The 25730-nt window shown below is 40.8% G+C and overlaps 2 protein-coding genes and 1 long non-coding RNA gene across 6 annotated transcripts in view; 1 reads left to right on the top strand and 2 right to left on the bottom strand.

Annotated features, from left to right (window-relative positions):
* Nucleotides 1-117: 117 nt before the first annotated feature.
* LOC108621446 (organic cation transporter 1-like) lies at nt 118-3089 on the bottom strand. The gene is made up of 4 exons (XM_018018757.2): nt 1982-3089; nt 1513-1771; nt 1027-1450; nt 118-940 (listed from the first exon to the last, which is right to left on the bottom strand). Exons 1-4 carry the CDS (start codon nt 2318-2320, stop codon nt 289-291), a joined length of 1674 nt encoding a protein of 557 aa, XP_017874246.1. The 5' UTR covers nt 2321-3089; the 3' UTR covers nt 118-288.
* Nucleotides 3090-3379: 290 nt separating this feature from the next.
* The window catches only part of jvl (javelin-like), a 54580-nt gene continuing 32229 nt past the window's right edge, over nt 3380-25730 (bottom strand). For 2 of the 4 annotated variants that reach the window (XM_018015500.2, XM_018015508.2), the window contains exons 2-6: nt 11216-11778; nt 10882-11149; nt 10345-10814; nt 8524-10288; nt 3380-4907 (exon numbers count right to left, since the gene is read on the bottom strand). In XM_018015500.2, coding sequence (XP_017870989.1) covers nt 4338-4907; nt 8524-10288; nt 10345-10814; nt 10882-11149; nt 11216-11778 — 3636 coding nt within the window. In that variant the 3' untranslated portion in view covers nt 3380-4337. Of the gene's footprint in view, nt 4908-5612; nt 6100-8523; nt 10289-10344; nt 10815-10881; nt 11150-11215; nt 11779-11907; nt 12049-25730 lie in introns of those variants that run through there. The other 2 variants (XM_089476315.1, XR_001916214.2) reach the window with 2 other exon arrangements.
* LOC149270593 (uncharacterized) lies at nt 12079-13596 on the top strand. Its single transcript, XR_016271608.1, has 2 exons — nt 12079-12996; nt 13153-13596. It is a non-coding gene; the product is annotated as an uncharacterized LOC149270593 (long non-coding RNA).

The following is a 25730-nucleotide window of genomic DNA, read 5'->3' as shown; positions in this document are numbered from 1 at the left end:
CGTACATGCATACAATCGTAATTCAAGATATACATATGTATGTATATACTTGATAAACTAGCCAGCAGAGATCTCATTTCTCGACAAACCACTTGACCTAGAGACAGTCAACATGCATATGTATGAGCAACAAAATTTATTCAAAACTTTACAGTTTGTTTTTTAAAGCTCTTTAGCTTATTTTGAATAAAAAATAATAATTCTAAAAATGCATATAAATATGTTTGTTTATATAGTTTTTGCACTCACAATATAGTTTAAGGAATAAAATCATAAGCAACTGAACAGTTATTTGCTTTCCTGGACCTCTTTGGTTTTTAATTCGGCTTCCAATTTCTTCTCGGCTGAGCCTTGCTTACGCAGCTGATGCAGAAAATCAAACATTCCTTCACCTTTGCCGAACTCCTCACCCTCGGCCAGAGACATGGGCAGCTTCTTGTTGCGTGTCTCGGGCAGCAGAAGACACACATACGCCCCGGAGAGGAAGAGCAGGCCGATTATAATCGTGGGTGCGGGCTTGTAATACGTGCCCAAATGCAGAATATACGGCGATAGAAAGGAGGCCGCAAAGCCGACGACGTGTGCCACGGCCACGCCACGCCCACGCACGCAGGTGGGTATGAGCTCGGTGCAGAGCTGGGAGCTGACTCCGTCCGCAATCGAGACGCCAAAGCGTGTGAGCAACGTCAGCCCGACCAAGAGGTACACATTGCGGTTCTGGCCCAGTGATATGACCAGGCCCGCAGCGGTGGCCAATATGCCAGTGAGGATCATCCAGCTGACTGCGGTGGCTTTGCGCCCGGCCACATCCTGCAGATAGCCCTGCACGTAGCCAGCAGGCGGCAGCATCAGCGCGTTCAGCGAGAAGAGTATGAACGGCGATATGCCCAGGCCCTCCACATTGCGTGCGATGGTGTTGTAGCAGGGCACCACGATGATGCTGTTCAAGAGAGTATGAAAACCAGTTATGCTTCGCTTGTGCCACGCACACACATACCAATGCATGTGCCTATCGCTTTCGCTTACAAAATGAGCAGTACTTTAAATGCGCTGCTGCGCATGCGCGGCGTCTTCAGCATGTCAAGCAGCTTGGACTCTGGCTGCTCCGCTGCAGTCGTCGCCGTAATGCGGTAGTGGCAATGGCAATAGCTGCGGAACGCCTTGAAGTCCTCATCGCTGACCACACGCCGATTGATCTTGGCCACGCGACGCAGTCGATCCACGGCGCCATCGATATCGTTACGTGTTACCAGCCACTGGGCACTTTCCTGCACCAGGAAATAGACGAGTGTGACGAGGAGCAGCGGCAGGGAGGAGCAGGCCAGAAACAGCCTCCAGTTGCCCACCAGCACAGCCAGCCAAGCGGCTCCGATCAAGCCCAGCGAGTAAAAGATCCCCATCACCATGTTCAGGCCCACGTTGCGCAAAGACGGCGAGACATACTCGATGACTGTTGGAAATAAGCTCAGTCAGCTATGCTGCCAGCTGACAGTCGGCAATTGCAATACTTACGCAATATGTACATCAGATACGAGTTGGCATCAGCAGCCAGGCCAGACACGAAACGCGTTACAGAGAAGGCAGTCAAGCTGCCAGTAAATATGGTCGAGAAGTCGCCCAAGAAGCCGCACCAGTTGGCCAATATGACGGCCTTGACGCGGCCAATGCGGTCCCCGAGCAGCCCAAACATCAGAGTGCCACACATGGAGCCCACAAAGAACAAGGATTGGCCGACACGCGCCTTGTACGCGGCATCGCATACCCAATTAAGCTAAACATTGCCACGTGCATATGGAAGAAAAAATACATACATACATACATACATACATGAAAAAGCTCTGAACACGATTCAGCTAAAATGAAATTTGTAATTATAAAATGCAACTGAGATGCGATAACAAAAACAATTAAATATATCGGAATTTCTATACTTTCGATCTATTAATATATGTAGCTATATAGAGTATTTCGTTCGACTCACCTCGGTATTCATGCTTCTGAATCCGAACTCGTAGTTATAGATCCAACGATCACATCGCTCCACACTGGCAATGGCATTGGTGCCATTCGAATCATCTCCGAGTGTCACCAGGCGTGTGCATGAGGGCTTATCGAACTGTTTATAGATGGCCTCGATCTCTGTGATGCTGCGATTCCTCAGCTGCTCGTGATAGCACCAGTGGTCGGGCACAAAGCTGATCACGTTCTGGGAGAAGTAGTGCATTGACACAACCAGCATGAGAAAGCCATAGAAGGCGAGCAGCATATATTGGTAGCGATGGCTATTGCCGCACTTGGCCAAAATTTCATCGAAGTCCATGATCTCTTGCGAGCTGCCTATGTGCTGTGGGGCTTTGTGCGAAATTCAAATAACTGCATATCTTAGGCGTAGCTATTTATGAATGTTTTTGCCAGTTCAGGGAACTAAAAGCCAAACGCGTACCAAATGCCTCCTGCCGCCGTGCAGCGTGTTTGGCCAACTGGTTGTTGCGGCCGCACCGAAAGAAGTTTATGAAGTGCGCTGAGTGTGCGTTGACTGGTTGTGTACTGTAATAGACTGAGGGAGGCGTTACCTCCACGCCTCTCCCTCTCCCTCTCTACCACACTTTCCTTATATGCACGGTGCGCTCTCTTTCAGTCTGATAATTGAATTATGTATGGCTATGTACCCTATACTAGCAGACCATATGTAAAATTTGTGTAAACATATTGACACTGGCCTATTGAATGAAAAGCGAACGAGGCTAGCAATATGATACCCTTTCAAAGCGTTCCATTAATTGTGTACAAACCATGCCACACCCAAGAGCTGCTCTATATACATAAATACATTGTAGCTCTAAATCAAGCTGCTGATTTCTGGCTTATGTTTTGCCAATCGTCACAGATGTTTTGTTACTTTTTTCTATATGGAATATCACGCACATTCTGGACTTGTTTCAAAACAGGTTTATAATCAAACTCGTTTACCATAACAATTCTGACCACAAAATATGTTCAGGCACAGGTGCTCGTCTATATCTCTAACGAATCGAAGTAATCGGTTGTTATGAGTTGAGCGTTAAAACAACTCTAAATAATGCCTTAAAATTGAGCTTTAACTGGTTTTTTATATTATTTAATCTTTAGAATTTGAAAAATGCATGCAACACTTGGTGCAATGCCGAAGTTCAAATACCCTTCAAATATACTGTTATGCGGGTAAACAGTATATTTGAAGGGTATTTGAGCTTCGGCATTGCACCAAGTGTTGCATGCATTTTTCAAATTCTAAATGGTCAATTGATTTCAATTTTTGCCCCTTAATTGATTGCTCTGATTTATGGGTTGCAAATAAAATGTAAATAAAATAATTTGAAGAAGAGAAAACACAGAAAAATTATTATAATTTTTATTTTTTATTTTTTTTTTTTTGTATTTTATTTTCTCATTTTGTTGTTGTTTTGTTTTGATTTTAATAAGTATGGTGTCTTCAATTACAATTGCTATTTAAATGGATATATGCTCACATTTCTCGCCACTTGAATATATTAATAATAGTATGTGTTTTATTTTTGATTCTTAAATCATTTGCATTTTGTTTTTTTCTCTCTTAGCCAACTCTTGTTTTTTTTTATCATATTGGTTTTTATAAATGTAGTAAACGCATTTTGATAACAGTATACGATAAGTTCTAAGTGTAGACATAGCTGTCTGTCATTTCAATCCATAGTTCATATAAAAAGTTCTGTACATACATCTCCATCTCATGCAATGCAATGCGTGTGGTTAACTAAATTTCATAATTTACAACTAAAATATAGTTTAGCTGCTGGCTAATACGAGTTACATTAAATTAGTTTGAGAGTACAAATAAGTAAGCATAATGGATAATAATAACTATTAGACTTATGAAGACTTTTACAATAGATGCACACAATCAACTAGACATAAGTTATGCTCAAATATAGTCATAAAGTAGGGTATACTTAGTGTAGTTACATAGTTATAATTAGGAGAGAAGCAAATAATAACAATTTACAAACGGGCTCTGACCTAGCACGATTCATGCCAATAACATACACAACACTTACAGTACTTCTATATTGCTTAAATCATGTCTTTCGATATACATCGTCACATACATACATACATCACCTAGATTACATACAAACGTGTACTTTCGACACGCCTCAACGACGTGCCTAACAATCGCATAGACTAGCTAATTATGAAATTGAAAATTGAAAAATCTATGTGCCTATATATATAAATGGATATATATGTGTATATATATATAGCATATCAAATATCTGAATAGTAAAAAAAGCTGCCGTGGCATGAAAATTTAAGTGCATTCAACCCTCGATGCTATCATAAAAATATTCTTCTCTGTCTGCATTCGGATCGTGTGCTCGCTCTTGCTCAGACTCTGGCTCCTCGAACTCGTCCACATCGTAGGATATTAAGGACTGCAGACTCGCTTCGAGCAGGCATGGGCTATGCCGCACGTGATGCACCTTGAATGCATTGCCATCGTTAGCCGGCGAGCCAAACCAAATGGCGCAGTCACCATCCGCACCACAGTCGTCCACAGCTGCCGCTGCGACTGGAGGCAATGGTGGTGTGGGTGCCCCGATGGAATCGCTATAGCCATAGTCGAAGGTCACCAGCAGATTGTCGCTGGCACCGTCCATGGAGTCGGGCGTTGTGTATTGCGTGTAATACGAATCGTAGGCCGTCTCCTCGGATACATCTTCATCACTTGGCATTTCTTTGATGTATGTCAAGGGTTCCATAAATATAATATGGTTGTTGTTGTTGTTGTTCTCATTGCTGTTGTTGTTGTTGTTGTTGCTTGTTTGCCACAACTGCCAATTGTTGTTATTGAAACGGAAATTTGGCTTACTTGCGCTATTTACCAAACTCTGTGCATCAGTTTTGAATAGAAGAGCAAAAGAAAAGAGAATATCAAAATTTGTAGATCTCATCGATTGCACAGGCAAATGACAGAAAACAAAACAACACAAAACAAAAACAAGTCAAAAGGTAGCATATAATAGTAATGTTTGCATAAAATGTTAGAGAAACACAAAATCAAATAGCAAGAAAGTTAGGAACCTCAACCATAGGCAGGATATATGTATATAGATAATATTTCAATTAGCACAGGACGTCCAATATATATATACAATAAATTAGCTGGGAAATCGAAAACGTTCTCCATAGGAATGCTTTAAAGCGTTTCGAAGAGGTGCTTACTTATGACCAGTTGGAAAATTGTCTTGGTTGCCTGCTTTGGAAATTAAATAGAGCGAGAGAGATAGAGAGAGAGAGAGCGAGTGTGTGTGTGGGTGTATACTTGTGTGTGTGTGGCTCTGTGTTTGTGTCTGTCTGTGTATTTATGTATAGAAAATGGCTAAACTACGGGGAATACTACGATCACAGGAGTAATAATGCTTGCTGTTGGCTCAATATCAGTGTTGTAAAAGCAAATAAAGCAGTGCTGTGCAGGGGCAAATACACACACATACATATATGTATATATGCATATTGATGTTATATATCTTTTTTTTTTGTCGGGGGTGGTAGCTTAATCTACAAAATGATATTACAACAAATGAGAGACTTACGCGTATAACAAATTGCGGCAAAGTGTCTTAGTTCTTTGTCTATCAGAAAAGCAGACAAACGATTTACAACACAACTAGCTCAATCAGCTCGCTTCGTGCGTATTTGAGACTGGAGCTTGTAGCTTGTAGCTTGGAGCTTGCTATTTGGAGCAACTTGGAGCTGAGCACATGAATCCTGACATTCGCATCGCCTGTCCGCTGTCCGTTACCAAAATAACCTCCCGAGTGACGCACGTGTTTTTGGAATGTTGCTTTTATGTTAGCATTTTCATTTGCAGCATGCAGCTTAAATTTTCACCACCAACGTCAATCAATCAATCAATCAATACACCACCATTGTCCATATGTATATAGATGTGTATATATATATATACATATGCATATGCATATATAGTTGTACATGTTTATCCAACGTTTATCCGGTTAGGCATATTGCAGTTAGGAAGAGTTTCTTTCACAATTGTTTTTAGTTACAGTTTTCAATAGGCTGGTTGGTTGGATTGGTTTGGTTTGGTTTGTTGTTGGGTGGGTATGACATATATAAGTATGTATATATATATAGTATATATGTTGAGGATATTTGTGGTACGGGCAGTTTTTGAATATACAAAATAGGAAATCGTGTGAGTTTATAACAGACGGGTATACACATTTGTTTGTTGGGTTTACGGTTTTTGATTTTTTAATATATATATATATATTTTTTTTTTATACATGTGGAGTAGACATACATAGGGCGAGAAAACGCGCAGAAAGAAAAAGTAAAAGTAAAAAAGAAATTACAGCATTAGATACAATTATTTAGTGTAAACAGCTTGACTTTTATTTTCTAGCCAAGTTTGACCATGATATCTGTATGTGTGTGTGTCGGTGTATCTGTGTATGTGTCTGGTTAGTTTTAAGCGCTGACCAAGCTGACAATGAAACACATGGCAAACAATGATGATGATGATGATGATTATGATGATGATACACATGATAGGCAAGATGCATTTGAGAGCTTGGGGGCAAGTTTTTGGTAAAAATTAAAGTTCAAATTTATGCAGTTCTTTTTGTTTATATTTCTAAAGATAGAGATATGTATGTGTATGTTGTGTTCATATGCATAATATGTGGTATATATGTATTAGACCATGATCATAAATAATGACGAATTAGCATTTAAATTAGGCCAGAAGGGTAAGTGGTACGTACATCAACTTATTGTATATAGATAACAGTAATCAGTTTTAAACATATACACGCAAAATATAATGATAATTACAGTTAATGCTTAGGCCATACATACACACTCACACTCACACACACGCGCACACAGAGACACACGCATACCTATATGAGTAACTGCCTGATGGATACAACTAATAATAACGATATATGTGTGTATGTATGTATGTATGTAGTAGATATAATGATAAACAATTTACATGATTTTTCGCGCATACGATTCATATGGTAAATGATATACTTATATGGGCATTCCTTTTTACGAGTATGTACAAAATAATAATTATCGTAATAATAATAGTAATAGTAATGTATATGTATATGTATATATATTTATAAAATGTAAAGAGAAGCGAATACATTTTCTTTGTTGCTGTTTGTGGCGCGTGCAATTGATTATTTATAGCGGCAGATGAGGCGACTAATTAGCATAGCTGCTCCAAGGCAAGGCCGTGGAGGTGGCACCTTTCACTCTGGTCAATGACCAACAAACAAAAAATACTCAATTTAATTTTATAAAACTGATAACACGCTGCCTCAGCACGGCAGACGTGTGTGAATGGGGGGCTAGGCAGGAAAGGATTGGATAAGGTCAGGCACGGTGTGGACAAGAAGATTTTGCTTGGTTCCTTTTTCCATTTTCGTTTCACATACGCATAGGCACGACGAGAGTACACAATCAATTGACCTAACGATCGTTAGTTAGATATACATATGGTTCTTTATAGTATATAGTATATATATATATATAATGTATGTTTTGATTGCATCGTTGGTTAGTTGTATGCATAGGCATGTCGTATGTATTATTTATAAATAAATATGCATGTTATTATGTGCCCGTGAAATAAACCCCAGTCGAAAACAATTCGAACTCGTTTTTTGGCGTAGTCTCTTGCTTTTCAACAGAATATATATAGTGGATCAAAAACAATACAAGTTTTAATTAATTAAAACAGTAAAACGATATTGCCAAATCTTTAAGCTTCATGGAGAACATGAAATAACAGAGAACAAAATTAAATTGTGACTAAAAATTGAATGTTATATATTTCTCGCCTAACTTTTAAGCCTTTGAATTTTGTTCAATTGTCGCTTGAACCAATTAATTGTTTATTTAATTTTCTAAATTAATTTACAAATGCGAAATAATTTCGATTTCCAGATATTTTTTTCTAGAAAGTAATATACTCATGGAGTTTTAATTTAGAATTTTTAAGAATACTTTAAGCAAAATAGTTTTATAATTCGCGCAGGTTTTTTGCTCTTTCAGAGATCAAGATATATATATAAGGCCGAATATGCTTATATATTCTGTACAAACTGGGGTTTACTTCAGGCTGTCGCGCCATTGTGAAAGTGTACAACGCAGATGACATCTATTATATTATGTATGTATATAAATTAGGTATGCGGCCAGTTGATCTATTGCTAACTGTAACTGGTATTGAAGTGTGTGTTGTGTCTTCGTTGTTGTTGTTGTTTCTATTGTAGCTGTTTGTTGTTGTTGTGTTGTTGGTAATCGAAGGCGTATTAAGACAGTAATCAGTTATCGATAGGCATATATATATAGATATATATATTGATGTATATGTATCATTATTATCAGTATCAGTATCAATATCGTAACTAAGATTATTATTCATTTGAACCAACCCAAAAATGTTGACTTTAAAGTGCGTACCTTGCCACTATCACTGTCGCCATAGCTGGACGTGGGCGTGGCGTTTGCTTCGCTACTCTGCTCACGCGCCAACCGCGCACTGGCCACCGAGGCGCTGCTGAAGCGGCGCGACACAGCCGCACCACCGCTGCCAGCACCACCGCCGCTCCGTCGCTGATAAGCTGGCGCCGAGCTGGCATTCAGCTGCAGATCCTTGCGCAGCGTCGTACTCAGCTGTGCCGCAATGGAGCTGGAGCTGCCGCTGGTGCTCAGCTGGCTGCTTTTGTGCGAGGCGTTGCCGCTGCCGCTGCCACTGCTGCTGCTGTTGTTGTGGTGGTGGTGCTGCTGCTGCTCGGGCGATTGTTGGGCGCGCGAAAGTGAGTCGAGATGCCGCACACGTGAGCTGAGCGTCTCGCGCTTAAGCTTGGGCAACGGCGAGTTCTGGAGCACGCGCGGGGACGGAGTGGTTGTGGCCGTGTGGCCGCTGCTGCGGTTACCACCGGCCGAACTGGATGAGTATGGTGTGGTGGCCAAGGGTATGGAGGAGGACGTTGAGCTGCGGCTCGTGTTCGTGCTCAGTGAATGATTGGAGACAGAGTCGGCGCGCTTTAAGCTCTGGCTCAGGTTGCCGGTGCTGCGACTCAGCGAAGACTTGCTGCTGCTCCCATACGACACATTGCAGGAGTTATGCACCGATGGCGGTGATCGACCTGCTGTGGACGGCCGACCCGTGGGCGGCTTGCCCGCAAAGTAGGCGGCCGCCTTGCTGCCCGGCAACGGTATTTTGCTCGGCTTGCTGGCGCTGTTGAATTTGCGAAAGCCGTGGCTGCGCAACGGCGTCGCCTCAAAGGGACTGACCCCGCCCACGCTGGAGCTCAAGACACGCGCCGCAATGCTGCTGCCGGCGGTCGCGGTGGGCGTGCTACTGACCAGCGGACTGGGACTGCTGTTCACCATTGTCTTGCTCTGCGTCGAGTCATTGGGCGTGCGTTCCGGTTCATGCTCGTGCGCGGATTCGGTGCTGCTGCTGTGCTGCTGCAGTTCATCCATGGCCAGCGGCACCATGGCCTTCATGCTGGGCGTGCTTATTTGATCGGATCGGGGCTGCGCCACCGACACAGATGCCGATGCCGAGTCCACCGAATCGGGTACGCCACGCCGACTGAGCATCAGTGTGGTGGAAGCCGAAGAGCGATTTGTCTCGTAATCATGCTGAGACGAGTTCAAATACGAATTGGCGCTGCTGCTGCTATGCAGCCGGGATTCCAGTACGCGCAGCTGCGCCTTGGTGCCCTCCAGCTCGATGTTCTTTTCCTCCAGCTGAAAGCGCAGCTCCTCCGTATCCTCGACACTCTTGTCCAGCCGCTTCGACAGCAGCGACTTTGACTTGCTGGACGATTCCAGCTTCTGGGCCAGCACCTGATTTTGCACAGTCAGCGTGAGCAAATGTCGCTGCAGCTCCAGCACATTCGTTTCCAACAGAATGGCCGAGAAGCGCTTGGAGTCTGTGATGCGGCATTTGGTGTTTCGGGCGCCGGGCGTGCTGACAACGCCATCCAAACGTCCCAGCGGCTGTTGTTGCCTTCTCGCTGTTGCTGTATCACTGCCTGAGCTTTGATGGAATGCGTCCGGCGCTGGCTGCTGCTGTAGCTGCTGTTGATGCTGGTCGAGCACAACCGGCTGGAATGTGTTGTTACTGCTGAGACTGGGCCGGCTACTGTTCGAGAGCACCGTCGTCGCCGAGGATAAGAAGTTGCGTTGACTGGAGAACTCTGACTGGCTGGCGCTGCAATTTCGATTTGAATTAGAATTTCTAATTATTAACTGACTTGCGAAGCTTACCTGGATGAGCTTTTGCTCTGCTGTTGTTGTTGCTGCTGCTGCAACTGCAGCTGCTGCACACGCGAGCTCAGCTCCAGCTTTTGAGCCATGGCCAGTTTCAGCTGCTCCTCGAGATCTTTCTTAACGCTAATCAACTCTTCCACCTGATCGTTCATCTTAGCCGCCTTGATGCGGCCCGTCAACGTCTCCGCCTCCATTTCGGCCAGCTTATCCAGCAGACGATCGCGTTCCTTGCGCAACTGTTTGATATCTTCGCGATTCAGTCGCTCCACCTGCTCCCGGAATTGCTGCGGTGTCATGCCACTCGCATTCTTTTGGCCCTTGGCTGCATCGCCCTGCTGGCGCTCGTAGCTCTGCAGATGCTCGACCTCCTCGCGTAAACGATTCGATTTGCGGTGTATGACATCAAGCAGGTTGAGCAGCTCGTCATCCGACTCGGCGCAACTCAGACGATTCGATGCTATGGCCACCTATACGAAGAAACCAACAGTTAGAATCAGTCCGAGTTTATGCAATTGCCATTCGATTTCCACTTACCGTCATTGCACCGTTGGTGGAGGAGGCACTGTGTCCCTCCTTGGAGGAACTGGTCTCCGTTGAGAAGCCGGAGTCCTGCACAACGCTGCCGTTGTTGTTCTCTCCGCTCTTTGGCTCTTTCTTGCCGCTGTGCGAGTTGCTGCGGCTGCGCGTTAGCGACGATGACGACGGCTCAACTCCAGCGGATGCTGCTGCAGCGGCCGTTGTCGTGGACGGTTCCTTGTGCGACAACTTGCGCTTTATGCGTATTCCAGGCTCCCACTCACGTCTGCAATAAATGTAATATGTGGCTTTAGTAATCCGATCTATTTTTGTAATCACATTCGTCACTCACCTGGTTGCTAACGAGGAGCTGCCACCATTTCCACTGTTGCCGCCCACCGAGTGACTGCCACCAAGCGCACTCACAGAGTTCGGTGTCGATGGCGTGGCGGACATAGAGGCCATTTTATGCTTGAGATCGGGAAACGTTTCAATGACCAGATCTCTGAACTCCAACAGAGCGCCCACCTCGTGCTGCAGCTCCTGCAGCGACTTGGTCTGCTCGCTGTGTATGGGATGATGCGGATGACTACCATAGCTATTGCTATACGGCGCATGGTGGCTCAAGTGATGGTGGTGCAAATGGTGTGGATATGTGGCGCCCACGACAACCGTTGCCGTTGGCGAGGCAACCACCGTGCCGCCGGCCCCGCTCGTCGCCATCAGATGCGGATGATGTGTGACAACTCCGCCGCTCAATGGCAGGCACTCCATGGCGCCGCTGGCCAAGTCTGTGATGCGTGTGTGGCCACCACTGCTGTTGCTATTGCTGTTGTTGTTGCTTCTGTGTTGGCTAATGCAGCTGCCGTCTGTTTTGCAGGTCCCATGCGTTGCGGGTAGCTCAAAACCGTCATTCTGCAAGCAAATAAATAGAAGGAATTTTATGAATTTGCTATAGATCTACGTTTACAAGATGAAAACTGTCACATGTGAAACCGAAATAAATAGTTATTTAAATACTGGTTTAATAAGAAGTCCACTTACTATGCCACATACATATTCTTTAATTCTAGAGCTAATTAGTTGCTAATTCAGATTAGTTAATATGCGCTTGGGCTACACAAATGCAGAAAGACAAATGAGAAACGTGATTAACCAGTTTTCTTTTAAATACGAAAATAATATCTATTAGTAAATATAAATCAATGACTACAAGATCAAGGAAAGTTGACAAACTTCATGTCATACCTGTAGACATATTGTATATTCGACTTCCACCTCATTTACTTCGTGACAAAGCTGTTTTAGTTAAATCAGATCTAGCCATTGCTTTCCTTAATTTATCTCTATAAGCTTTCAAATCGGTAAGAAAAGCTAGGCCTATGGCCCTAGCACTAAGCCCTAAGCTTTGCCAGCTAATTACACAACAGAAACAAAAAAATCGATGAAATAAAAAACAGTAAATTCAATTCATCATCGTGTGGCAATCGTTGGAGTTCAGGAGCAGCGTAAAGCGATTAGTGACTGACACATAAATTATGATTGATGAATTGCAGCGCAGCGCAGTGCAGCGCGGGCCGCTGACCTACGGAGAAAACTGTAGCAAAAGTGCAACAACAACATCAGCAATTGCTGCATGCTGCGGGCAATTTGTGACAATCATGCTGTTTGTTTGTCTCAACTCAACGAATCGCATGAACAACAGCAACTAGAACAGCACGTCTCTTGGCCAAGTAAATCTCTTTGTGCAGCAACAGCTGCAGCCAGAATCAGAATCAGAGCGCCGTTGCTTAAATGTCACAAGTGCCGCGCGCTTTCACTGGGCGAGAATATTTCTAGATAACTTTCACATGCAATTCACATAAATTGCTCGCTCGACTATCGATCAAACAAGCGGCAAGAGCTAAACATACATAGCTGAATATCATATATATGCATGGGAATATATGTATATGTGTATGTTGTTCTCTAGCTGGCTTGCATGCCAATTGATTGACTGTTGCCTGAAGGCTGCAAAAAGTTGGGCAAAAATCAAAATATGAAAAAACTAAAATAAAATCGAGATTACAAATGAAGCATAACAATTGGCCCACATTCACACAGACGAGTGCATTTTGGGACATTATTTAACAGGTAATTAGCCGGGCCAGGAAGTTAAGCCATAATTTTTGTATGTGCCATTGCATAAGCACAATGCACTTTAATGTTATTTCTATCTTTTTATAATGATTGTTTTTGTTGTTTTCGTTGTTGTTGTTGTTGTTGATTGTTATTGCTGTTTCTTTTTAGCCCTGTCAGATGTGACCGCTTTGCCTGTGGAGCGTGGCGAATGCAAAGCCATGGGAAGCTACAGCAACAGCAACAGCAACAGCAAAGGCAACATCAAACAGCTACGGCTGCACTGAAGATCGTGTAATTATATAGCAAAATCCATTGTCAACCACGAAATTGAAACCAAACAATTGAAACGTCGTCTGTCACTCATAAGCGCTCAATGTCGAGATGACTGTCAAGCCAAGCGTGAAGAGACAAGAGAGAGACAAGACTGACTCTATATGAATTGGAAGTTTCTTTTCTTTTAGTTATTTCTTTCATATTTTTTATTATCCATGCTCAATTAGCCCGCCATGCCTGGCCTTTGGCCCACAATTTGCTCGGCTAATTATCGAGATATATATAACTATAACTTTATATATCAAGTTTTATACTTAGATACATACTTATATATAGATATCAGCTATGGCTACAAGTGTTTTCTTGTCACTCGACGCGAGGCGTTGCTCAAGCTGCGCCTCCTCATATATAAATAACAAGAAGACGGTCGGCAACTCCATAAGAGGCGTCGTTGGCATCGTCATCATCATCATCACTATCATCATCATTAGCTTTGGCGTGGGCGCCCAACTGTCGTCTGTTATAGCGACAGCCACGCACTGCTGAATCTTCAAGTTTGGTTTTTATAACTCTTCAGCCCAATTGGGTTGATCATCATCATCATCATCAACATCATCGTCAAGCAGCATCATCGGCATTATCATTGCGAGCCATGACAGACGAAAAGTGTTGCGGCACGTAGCACTTGGCGCTCGTCACTGCAGCCGCTCAATTAAGCTGCCCACCACTTGAGGCAAGTTGCCCACCAAGCCAGAGGCTTGGGCTTCAGCTTCAGCTTCGACTTGTGCTTGGGTTTGGGCTTGGGCTTGGGCTCTTGCCACATGAATCAGCTGAGCTGTTAGATTAGACAGCGAAACAGCAGCCAACGCATGGAAAATTCTATTCGCCAACTCACAAGCAGCAACAGCAGCAACAGCAGCAGCAGCCGTTTTTATGTTGACAAGACATGCGAGCCGTTTAAGTGAGTATTAATAGAAATAGCCGTCAATAGCTGTACCAGTACCTGAATCACTACCCGTTGTACCAGACACAAAAGCCATTAATAATACAACTCATCATAAACAGTAAACAAAAACGAAATAAACAAGAATACAGCAACTGTGCATAATTAAAACAAATGATTACGAAAAGAACAAGAAACATAAATAAATAGAAAATAAAATTCTAAGGGAAAAAAACTTTCTAAGAGTTTTTTTTTTTTAGCGAAAATCAATTCAATGAATGCACTTGACATTTGATAAAATATTAGAAGCCATAATAATACTCATGAAAACAAAAAGTTTACTATATATTATTAGAGTGTATATGGAGTAGAAGTTAAATTAGTTAATTATAAAAAAATCTAGCACTTACAAGAAAATATAAATATTCATTTAGATTTTGTAAATATAAAACACAATTTAAACTAGTTAATTATATATGTATATGTTAATTAATACTTGATATTTTATATACATTATAAGTCAGACAGATAAGAATCAATTTAAAAAAAAAATTCTAAATATTACTTAAATAAAATAATTATATATTATTAAAGTATATATGAAGTGGAATTTAAATTAATTATTTACACATTATATATATAAATGAATATTTTACGGATATATTAAATTAAAATGTCTCCTAAGTTTAGAAACCAATCAATATGTAATTAAAATTCCACTCCATTCGACGATTGGCGTTTCTCATCTAGCATTTCAAACAAATTCAACTTTCGGCTAGTTTCACAATATGGTAAGGCCTCGAAAATCGATTGGCGGCAGAGACTTCTGCCCCTGCCCCTGCCCCTGCCTCTGCCAGAGTTGCATGAATGCCAAGCGAAAAAAAAAACACTTAACTAACACATTTAACTGTGACAATTGATTTGTTGTTTTGACTTTGCAATGTGCCACGCCTCCATCATTCCCATTTTAGAGACCGCCCCGTAGTGCCACCAGGCACGTTAGTTTGATCGATTTTAGGCTCTGCTTACTGCCCCTTTTCTTCTTTTATGTATTTTCTTTAAAGGGGAGGGGAGGTGGGTGGCGCCGCGTCGTATACGTAATGTTGGCTTGCTTTAAGCTGGCTACGCTCCAACTGGCAAAAAACTAAAACACATTTTCACCGAGCGCGCTTCTACAAAAATTTCTATTTGTTTTTCTATTTTAGTTTTACGCTTTTGCCCAGTGGTTTCCCACTTTATTGTTTACTATGATTACTTTTAACCGCCTTTCGTGCGGCCTCTCAAGAAATTTCTACTTTTTAGCTTGTTTGTTCGATGAGGGCCTAGAAAAGCGTTTGGTTTTCATTTGAAGTGTACAACGCTTTTCAATTAGTGCAGCGTTTGCATAACACAAATATGCACACATATGCATATATTTGATTGTCTACAAACACACACACACACACCAACACTCACTCATATACATAATTAATACCGTGTCTTATAATTCATTTTGGAGCGCTTATTAATTGCACTGCCTGGCAGCGAACATGACTTATAGCATTTTGAAGAGTCATTGCACAGCACACGGACTATGCCAATAATATGTAATTTTCATTTTCATTTTCAATTCAAATTCAATTTGAATGCAGTTTCCATGTTGGCGTTGGGTTCGGCCGCCTCTGACGCAACGCGCGCTTAGGCCACACTCTTAGAAACGAGCAACGCAGAGCAGGGCAGAGCAGGGCAGGGCAGGACGGGGCGTGGCGTGGTGGTGCAGCCGAGACTGGGCCATTGTGCGTTGGCCAAACTACCAAATAGGATATAGTTAATAGACAATTGTCGCTGACTGCAATCGAGACAGCTGTGAGAGGCGCAGAGACACAGTCATTAGACGTCATTAGTTGTATATTATTTTATATAAATATATATATTTTTTTTTTTTGGTATTATTTTGTGTCATAGTTGGGCTTTTATAATTCTAGCAATGTAAAAGCAAAAACAATACAAGAAAAACGTAAATTCATGTGTGCGCTGCTTGCAACATGCTTCATATGTGTGGCAATCGCCAAAAGACTCAACACCAACAGCAACAAGAGGCAACAATTGTCTAAAATGTGAGCTTGGCGTCTGTGTCCGTCTCTGTGGCTTTTTTGTTGGTAATCGTCGCACTCAACCGATGCAAGTGTTGTAATTAAATTAACAATTTTTCGACACTTTTACAAAGCGCCCCAAAACACATAGGCACACACACACACTCACACATACACACATAAGTAAATTGTTTAGCAGTTACAGCACCCAGCACCAGCACCAACAGCCACAACAACAACAACAGCAACAGCAACTTACAAGATCTACAACCACAACAATCATTCCACAAGTTTCGGTTGTTGCAACGAACGAATCATCAGTTGTTGGTCGCACAAAGTGACGAAGCGTCCGCCTGTCACATTTCCACTTTTCGGTTATTTATTTAGGTTTTTTTTGCAGCTAAGTAATTTTCTACTTTGTTTTTGTTTTTCCGCCCCAACTTTAATTATATGAATTATATCAGTTGAACGGTTAACATTACATTTGCCTGTCTCATAAAATAGTAGCCTCGAATGTCACTAAAATTCAAATTAGTTTAAACCCTTTTGTAATCAAAACATCATTTTATATATTGCTATGAATCTAAAAGATTTCAAAATATTAATATAATTAGATTCTCTTGCGAATTCTTTCAATAAACTTTGATTGTATAAAATATAGAAAATATATACATGAAATATATGATATTTAAGACGCAAAATATACATAAATTATGTATAAGTTAAAATAAAATTGCAAATCGTATTAAGCTTTTTGCGCACCTCGGAAAGATTAATTAACAAATTACATAAACAGAGGCTACCTTTAACATAAACATAAAATGTTAACATAATTACATGAAAATTTGTTATTATATTTTTCAAACTATGTTGTAGAAAAAGCAATAAAAAAAATTTTGTTTAAAGGTAATTAAAATTTTTTTTTTTTTTTAAATAAAAATACAAAAATTTATAAACTCAATTAATATGCACGCTAATTCAGCTGTCTGCTGTCTGGGCAATATGGTTCGATCATTTTTTATTGGCCCCAATTTCAAACTGTAGTCTGTAGCTCCAATTACCCATAAATCAGAGCTGGCTTCATAAGCCTCGATTGCCACTGCCAAAAGCCGAGCCAACGACTAACTAACAAGTCTATCTACCAAATTGTACAAGCTAACTGTATGTGTGTTACACTCTTTTTAAAGCCCATTAAACATTCGCAAGGCAGAGATAAAAATTATGTAATTCCAGACAACAAAATGTTCCGCAAAATGTGCAAGCAAAAATAAAAAAAAAATTAAAAATAAAATAATTAAACACATAAATTATGCAGCATAGACGTTGGTAAAAAAAGGTTATTAGCAAGTTGGTTAACACATCATAAGGCGCCAGTGGTCAGTGGTTTTTGGTGGTTCAGTTCGCTTTGTGAGCTTGGTTGGCTTGGCTTAATTAATTAACTGTTTTATGGTTTTAATTACAGTTTTTTGGAAGCATTTCAATTTCATTTCGTTTCGCTTTGAACTTTCGCTTGCGTTTCGATAAATGTTCATGAATTGGCTCGCAACAGTTTCATATTTTCTATCTGTCTATCTAACCCTCTGTCAATATGTATCCGGATCCTTTGGGGACTTGGCTGCTAGCCAAAGTGTTTGCCTGCTGTTGACAGACACCGCTGTTGTTGTTGTTGCTGCAGTTGTTGTTGTTGCTGTCTTTTGTGGCCAACGGGCACACCTCTTGCTGTCCATTTGCCAGCGATTTCTAATCGATTTTTTTCCGCCGCTGCCAGCCAAAACATGTGAAAATGGCCGTTGGCCAGCGGGCCCCAGCAATGGGACTTGACTAACTAAACTTTATATACAATGTGCCATACACACATACATATATACATATATACTATAGTATATAGCATAGTATAGCAAAACGTTTGCAGCGTTTGGTTGTCGTTTATAAATTTTGGTCAATATTTCATTGTTGCTCGGCGCTTTCACACATTTGCAACGTTGTTGCTGCTGCTGTTGTAGCTTGTTCTGCCAATTAGCATTTGACCATAATTTTATTTTTGCTCACGCGATGTGATAGGACGCCGTTTAGCCGGAAGTTGCTCGCTTTCGACAGCTTTGCACGTCTCCAATTACAGTTGCTGCGAACTGGCCAATATAGACGCCACTGCCACGCCCAGTACGCCCCTGGCCCACGCTTCAATCAAATAGAATTTTGGAAATGTTGACTTGTTGTGCAGTGTGTCCCAAATAGATTACACGCCCTTTTCCGCGTTACTTGGCTTGCATTTAATTTTGCTGTTCATTGCACTTTTACAATAGCAAGCAACAACAACAACAACAACGACGACGACAACAACAACAATTACAATTACAACAAATCGTAACAATGGCAACAACAAATTGCCCAAGTTGGCTTTTGTTGCATTTGGGCTTTCTGTACGTGCCCCGTCGCTTTTAATGTGCCAATGACTGCATGATTGTGCGATTATGCATCCAGCTAAGCAACAATCTGTCAATGCAACCAACCAGAGACGGACAATCAGCTAAACAGACAGACAAACCGATAGACAGACAGACATATAGATGGACTGACTGGCAGCCACCCAAGCGATTAATCTATCTCTCTATATAATCACAGTTTCGTTCAGGCGATGGCGATGGCGTTGCGCCGTCATTTTGTCAATCTGCCAACATCCGGTACGTTTCACTTTCAGCTCTCTGATTTATTTTATACAAAATACGAGTACGTATTATAACTATTTATTATGTGCAGTTTGTCAGCACCATGAAGTTGAAGCTGAGCCGAAGCGAGTTGCGCCGCAGCCAATGCCAATATGCAATGCATAGCGATACGATCAGCGAAACAGCTGCGCCCACCTGCCACAAAATGTGGCTACACACACCACACACACATTCTGCATAACGTTTAGTGTGCGACCAAAAACGGCAACGTAATTTCAAAGCGCATTCAATTGCGTTTACCTAATACAGCTTATCAGCCGCTGTTAACTGATAAAAACACAGCAAAAGCTGGCACAACGTTTACTTTAAACTTGGCCAGCTGCGATAATGGATGGCATGACTGTTGACTGTTTTCACGATAAGCATTATTCGCAAGAATGACTCACTGCCTTGGACAAAGAAGAAGCAAAACGCAAAAGAAAACCAGCTGAAAGTTGATAGACAAACTGTTTCCACTGTTTCCACTGTTTTATGCCGTACGTGTGGTCGTCAAATAAACAGAGCAGATAGATATTAAAGACATTAAAGATATTCTAGAAAAATAATAAAAAATATATAATTGATTACAAAGAAAAGATACTGACTACACATTATATGTATAGATTAATCAGCAGTAGAATCTCTATTCATAATTAAATTTATCAAATCGAGATACATAAAACACTTCCATCAAATTGCCTCTAATTTATCAAATTTTTGATTGGATAATAGTAGAGTCTTTTGCACGTACAGCTCAATTATGTTTATTTATGCCGACATTACACAACACTGTTCATTTGCCACCCTTTTACTCAATTTCACAGTTAAACAAATTCACTTTCATGGTCTCGCGGCGGCGTGGCAAGTTAACAAGCTGCTCATTAGTGGCGTCTTCACCTGGGCCATAAGTAATCCTTGGAGATGGCAGCAACAACATAATATTGCGCATACGCCGCATTACACGCATGCCAAGTGGTGGGTGGGTGTGTGTGTCTGTGTGCGTCGGTGCTTGTGATATGCATGTGTATGTGTGCATGTGAAACACCAATAAAAAACTCTCACAAGCTGGATGGCTTTTAACAACATGTGACAAATTTTTATCGCCCAGTCGTTAGCTGGTCAAGAGGGCCGTCAACAGCAAATGGCCAACGCCGGTTGTTGTATGATCTTTGACATGGCAAATAGCGAGACAAAGGTAGACATATCTATGTGTGTATGTGTGTGTATGTGTGTGTGTGTGTGTGTGTATGTGTAAGTACCTATATGTGTATATATGTAACTAAATATGGCCCGCAGCTTTGTTTAGTTGTTACGTTTTGGCTGCCGCAAAGACAAAAACCTCGAACAGAAACAGAAACAACAAAAACTTTCACTTTGTTTGTCATCGGAGAGCAGCAGAAAAAATATAAAAACAAGCGTTAAAAATTTTATTTTATTTTTGGACGTTTTTTTATATCTGTTATGATTTTTTTATTTTTGTTTTTTATTGTTATTCTTTTATATATGTATATATTTGTTTGTGGCCTAAGCGCATTTATCCAAGGGTATAGTGGCTGCCTCCAAATGTATAAACAAATCATAAGGAAGCAGTAAGAGGTCATATAGCACTTAGTCCATCAACTCATATTCATTGATCTAATAATTTTTATAGCTAAATTATATACATTCTCGTATATCTCACATTTATCACTTGTTTGATTTTGTTTCCCAATTAACATCTTTAATATATATGAAAATTGAGATTATGAACAATCCATACATTCGTTATATGCAATATATATCATATATTAAAACAGCATCGCGATGCTGGGTATCTTCTAGTCAGGCACTTCCAATCACTGCTCTCTATCTTTCGTTTTTCTCTCCTTTATTTACAACAAAAGCCAATGGTCAAAATATGAGCAAATAATGAGCTTAGAAAATTTTATGGGCCCAGCTGGCTTAACGCCGCAAGCAAATGGAGCAACGACGAAGGCGACGGCGACGCCGGCAACGGCAGCGGCAGCGGCAACGCTTGTGGCATGCCGCAAATTATGCGATGGTCAGAGCCCAAGCGCCCAGTTACCAGATGTTGTGGCGGAGTCGGTAACCATTTCACCCATTACGAATGGCGATTGGCATATCGGCCAATTGGCGGGCGAGTGGGCCAAATCAAAGCGCCAAAAAACGTTGATGGTGTGAAATGGCAGCGCCGCCCCGCAGTGATAGCAGCCAAACGACAAAAATGAATTATGAGCCCTGACGCTTTTATGGTCTTTAGCCATTAAAACGGATTTCCATTGTCTGCATTTGGACCAAGTTATTGTGCGAGCAAAAAGAAAAAACCCAAAAAATCCACTCAAAATAAAAATAAAAAAAACAAAAAATAAAATAAAATGACTTCAATACTGCACAGTCAATGTAAAAATAATCAAAATGGCTTATTTTTATCTGTGTGGATTAACGTGCAAAACGTTTCGTTAGCCAATAGACAATTGGAAGCAACAACAACAACAGGAACAACAACGTGCAACAGTTGGCAATTGGCTTGCAAATGCGTGAGTCGTCGCCAGGCGAAGATGTTTCAGCTCTGAGTGGGTTTTATATAGCCTGCGAGCTGAATGAGCTGCGGCTGTATACAAATTGTAAAGATCATTAGACAAAAGTTTTTGTGTCTTACGACACGACTGAGGTCTTTGCCTTGGGCCTGTGCTGTGATTGTATATATGGAGATAATAGCAGTGGCTCCATTGAGCAGCCAATCAGAATAGCACAAGTCAAACAAAAGCCAAACAGTGAATAAACTGGTTTAAGCCAAAATTTAATTAACAAAAGTGAATGATAAGCACTTTTTAAGAATTCAGTAATAAAAATTCAAAACAAAAGGGAACTAGTTTAAATAATTGGCTTAAGGTTAGATTTGTTGTAAAATATTCAGAGCAGAGCTGATCGATTAGGGAAAAGAAGAACCAAAGTTGGCTGCTCACAATTCTCTTCCTGCAGTTCAACATGCGCTCTACTCAAATCTAGATTGAAATGGTTATAATATTATCCCAATTATCATATATTATTTTTATGAAAATTGATTATTGTCAATATCAATAGACAGATGCAGTCGAGTGACTCCATTTCGGCTTGTTCTGCCATATACAATAAGCTTAAGCCTTCGATAAGCTATCAACAATTGAAGCTATTATTCAATTTTGTTTGCCTATTCCCGAGCTCCTCCATTGTCAGTGAACAACGTCGTTTGAATATTGTAAACACACACACACACACATAGCCACAGACAAAGCTAGCCCAATGCTAATGATCAGTAAAATAACTAATAATAATAATTTGTCTTGTTGTATATGCTCGCCATGAACTTTCTTCACCCGCGGCACCCTCCCTTTTCAAAGCCCATGAACGAATGTCACTTTCAGTGGGCATCAATTGTGCGGCACAAGCTGAACGCATCAAATCAGATCAATAGGTCAAATGCTAGTTACACAGATTCATCGATGGCTGGCGAGGTGAAAGCAGATCAGCGACGCAAACAAGGTTAAAAGTTCAGTTTAAACTGGAAGACAAGACGATCTGGAGAATCCAACAAAGATGAACTCGAATGAATCATTCAATGGGCTATAGATGAAGCTGTTGCAACTCTTGCCTTTCATAAACTGCGGCCTACATGCGACCGCATAAAACGCATGGGCAAACGCTAAACAAATCAAAATTAAAATAAAAGTAATAAAATAAATAACAAAAAACTCTTGACAGTCGCTACGCGACCGACCGGCCAGCGGCAAAGGCGCACCACAATCTTTTCTTTTGGGGGGCAAACATAAGTGCAAATCGAGGCAGTTGTAGTGATTTTAAGCAAATTTATTAACGCAATTATTTGATTACAGTAAATGTTTGGCGAGCCTCAGCCAACCTCAGGCCTCAAAACATGGCAAAAAAAAAAAAAAAAAAGAACAAGCTGCCAAATTTGGATAAAATAAAGCACAAAGCCATTTATAAACACATACAATAACTATAGATTTATCTCTTACATATGTATTTATGTAGTTTACAATCAATTTAACTGTCAGCCAGATTTTCTATTTGCGGCTCGAAACGCCGGCAGTTGCGGTTTCCAGTTTCCCAGTTTCAAGATGTGTATTTGTGTAGCTGAGAAATTTACATAATTTTCGTTAGATTGACGCGACTGGGCTGGCTGTTTTGCTTACGAAGATACCCTATACATTTTGTTTGATGTGGGTATAATGAGTTACAATAAACAAATAAATGTTAACTTTCCGCTTTTCCTAAATCTTGATCACTGAAATCGATTCTATTGGACTCCCATTTCATTCCAGGGTATTTTGGGCATCGACTCTAGCTTTCGTACCCTTCTATTGCTGCCTGCCTACATTTGGCTTTAGCCTCGTTTGTTTTACGCTACACATATGAATGTATATCTATATATATACATATATATATCGACTACAATTTCCATTCAATGCGAATTCAATTGAATTGCTGAGGGGTGGGGGATTGGGGCGGCGTATCATAGAGAGTGGGCTGAGTGGGTTGAGTGGGGCACAGCGGCGGCACGGACTATTCATTTTGTATGGTTTCGTCTGACATTTTGTGTTTCATAAATGGTCTGATGGTTAATTTTTCGTATACTTGACTGTCACATGGATTATTATGTTTTGTCTATTTGCAGTTAGCGAGAGAAAATTTATGTCTCCGACATTTGGACCGACATATATGGGCCGAGACATTATGCCAATTGAAGCCACAGCCCGTTGACTGACTGACAATTATTAATGGCAAACAATTTAATTTAATTATGGGAAAGGTTTTAACATTTCTGATAAATGACAGGCGAGGCACTTGCCCAGCGCAGTTAAACAGTTTTATAAAACATATCTGCAGTTGCTTCCGGTCATTAAAAGTTAGTTAATTATAATGTCTACAAAACATTTGACTACTAATTAATTATAAAGAGAGAGAAAAAAAAGAGTAGCACGGGCTGAAAAATGTGAAGGTTAAATAAAAAACAGCCGTAAAACTAACCATAGCAGCGAGTGCTCAAGTGATTTGCATAAAAATCTACGAAAAACCAGGTATATATACATACATACATATACATATATAAAATAAATGCCCACAGCAACAATTATAAATGTATAAATATGTAGACTATTTATACACTTTAGTATATATACTAGTATCGATGCCCGCTCCAATTAAACCAGTCAAGAGCAATTTAAGCAGCGGCAGCAAAAAGTGTTTATAGCAACTTTTCACTTTTCGCAGCGGAAAATGTCACTCAAAGTCATACGAAAATCTTTCATCGACCAAACAAATTTGCAACAGCCAGAAAACCTGAAAGCTACAAAAACAAAACTGACGAAGAAAAAACAAGAAGAAGAAGAAAATACATGTGACAACTGTTAACTGAATACCTCAAGGATAATGCAATAAACACAAAGTAAATAAAGCTGTTTAGATGCCAAATTAATGACAAAAATTTGGATGGCTGACGAGATAGTAGAAGCAGAGGTGAGGTGAGGGCCTAAAAACCTAGGTTTATTGTCGGATTTTGGACTCAATGCCAGTTAAGATTGTATTTTCATTAATCAGACATTGAGCCGACAGCCAGGTGAGTGTGACTGTAAAAGTGAAATTCTTCGCGAGGAGTTGTTAATGAAGCCAAAGTGAAAATCATGTCTAACGAGAACCTAAATTAAATGCTGCGCCGCTAAGTACAGTGAAGCAGCGAAGACGTTTACGAAAGTAAAGCCGAAGAATCAGTTTATAGTTGGACCAGGCTTAAGAGCATGACAAAAGTGTGTAACAGAAAATTGTCATTGAGGCGATTCACAGAGTCGAGTTCTATAATTTCCACACTGTTTTTTTTTTAAGGTTCAAAGTCCATCTGCTTCTGCGCCTTGATGATAAACCGTTCGATCTGAGCTGACATGTGTGAAAGTGAGCAGCTCAGGCTCAGCTCAATGCCAAAGTGAAATTGGCGTCTTGGCAGCAATTGTCTGATAAGCCGCGCTCAGCGCCACCAAGACAGACAGACAGACAAGCAATGCGATCTAAAAGCCGTCTCTCTTGATGTCGCTTTGGAATTTACTGGCAACGCCTCTGGACTTCAAATCGCGATGTACCATTGTTTTTTGGCAGCCTTGGGACTGTCATTGCAGCTGAGTAAATTGTGGTTAAATGCAGCTGAAGCTGCTCGCTCTTGAATGAAGGCAATCATAGGTAAGTATATTTTATAATTGCACTGCTAAGACAATGGACTTAAACTGAGCGTGGGAGGCGTGGCTGGGCTCTACTCGACTCTGTTCATATTTTGCAATTTAGAGAATTGCAGGCAGCTAGTCATTTTTGAAAGCGAGACTCCATAAGCATACAGATGTATATATATATATATATATTTAAATATATGTAGGTATATATATAAATATGTACGTATATAAGAAACTTTAAGAGACTTTCAAATCAATACAATAGAACAAAATAATTACAAAAATTTATCAAAGGCGGCAACGCGAAAATCAAAATCACAAAAAAGTGTTTATATATATATATATATATAGAAATAGCATAAGGCACACAGCTGTTGGGCAGATCTTTTGTGCTGGTATTGTATTTAGTTTTGTTTGCTATTGTCAATAATAATCTGATAGTACGCTAGGTATTTTGTTTTGTGGCTGCTGTTCGATTGGCAGCAGACAATGACCTTTTAGCATGCCGCTTCAGTGACTGCTCGGATTGCTTCTACTC

The sequence above is a fragment of the Drosophila arizonae genome, chromosome 2 (genome assembly GCF_054131065.1).
Source record: "Drosophila arizonae isolate 15081-1271.41 chromosome 2, UAZ_ARI_1.0, whole genome shotgun sequence".
NCBI classification, from domain to species: Eukaryota; Metazoa; Arthropoda; class Insecta; order Diptera; family Drosophilidae; genus Drosophila; species Drosophila arizonae.
The sequence above is the reverse complement of the archived record's forward strand: the minus strand, read 5'-3'. Positions and strand labels throughout refer to the sequence as shown.

Bases quoted from the DNA above. Each gene is read 5' to 3' on its own strand.
- LOC108621446 (XM_018018757.2), bottom strand. From the start codon at position 2,320: ATGGACTTCGATGAAATTTTGGCCAAGTGCGGCAATAGCCATCGCTAC. The intron at 1,772-1,981 runs GTGAGTCGAACG...GGCAATGTTTAG, and splicing joins TCAGAAGCATGAATACCGAG to CTTAATTGGGTATGCGATGC. The intron at 941-1,026 runs GTAAGCGAAAGC...TCTCTTGAACAG, and splicing joins TTTAAAGTACTGCTCATTTT to CATCATCGTGGTGCCCTGCT.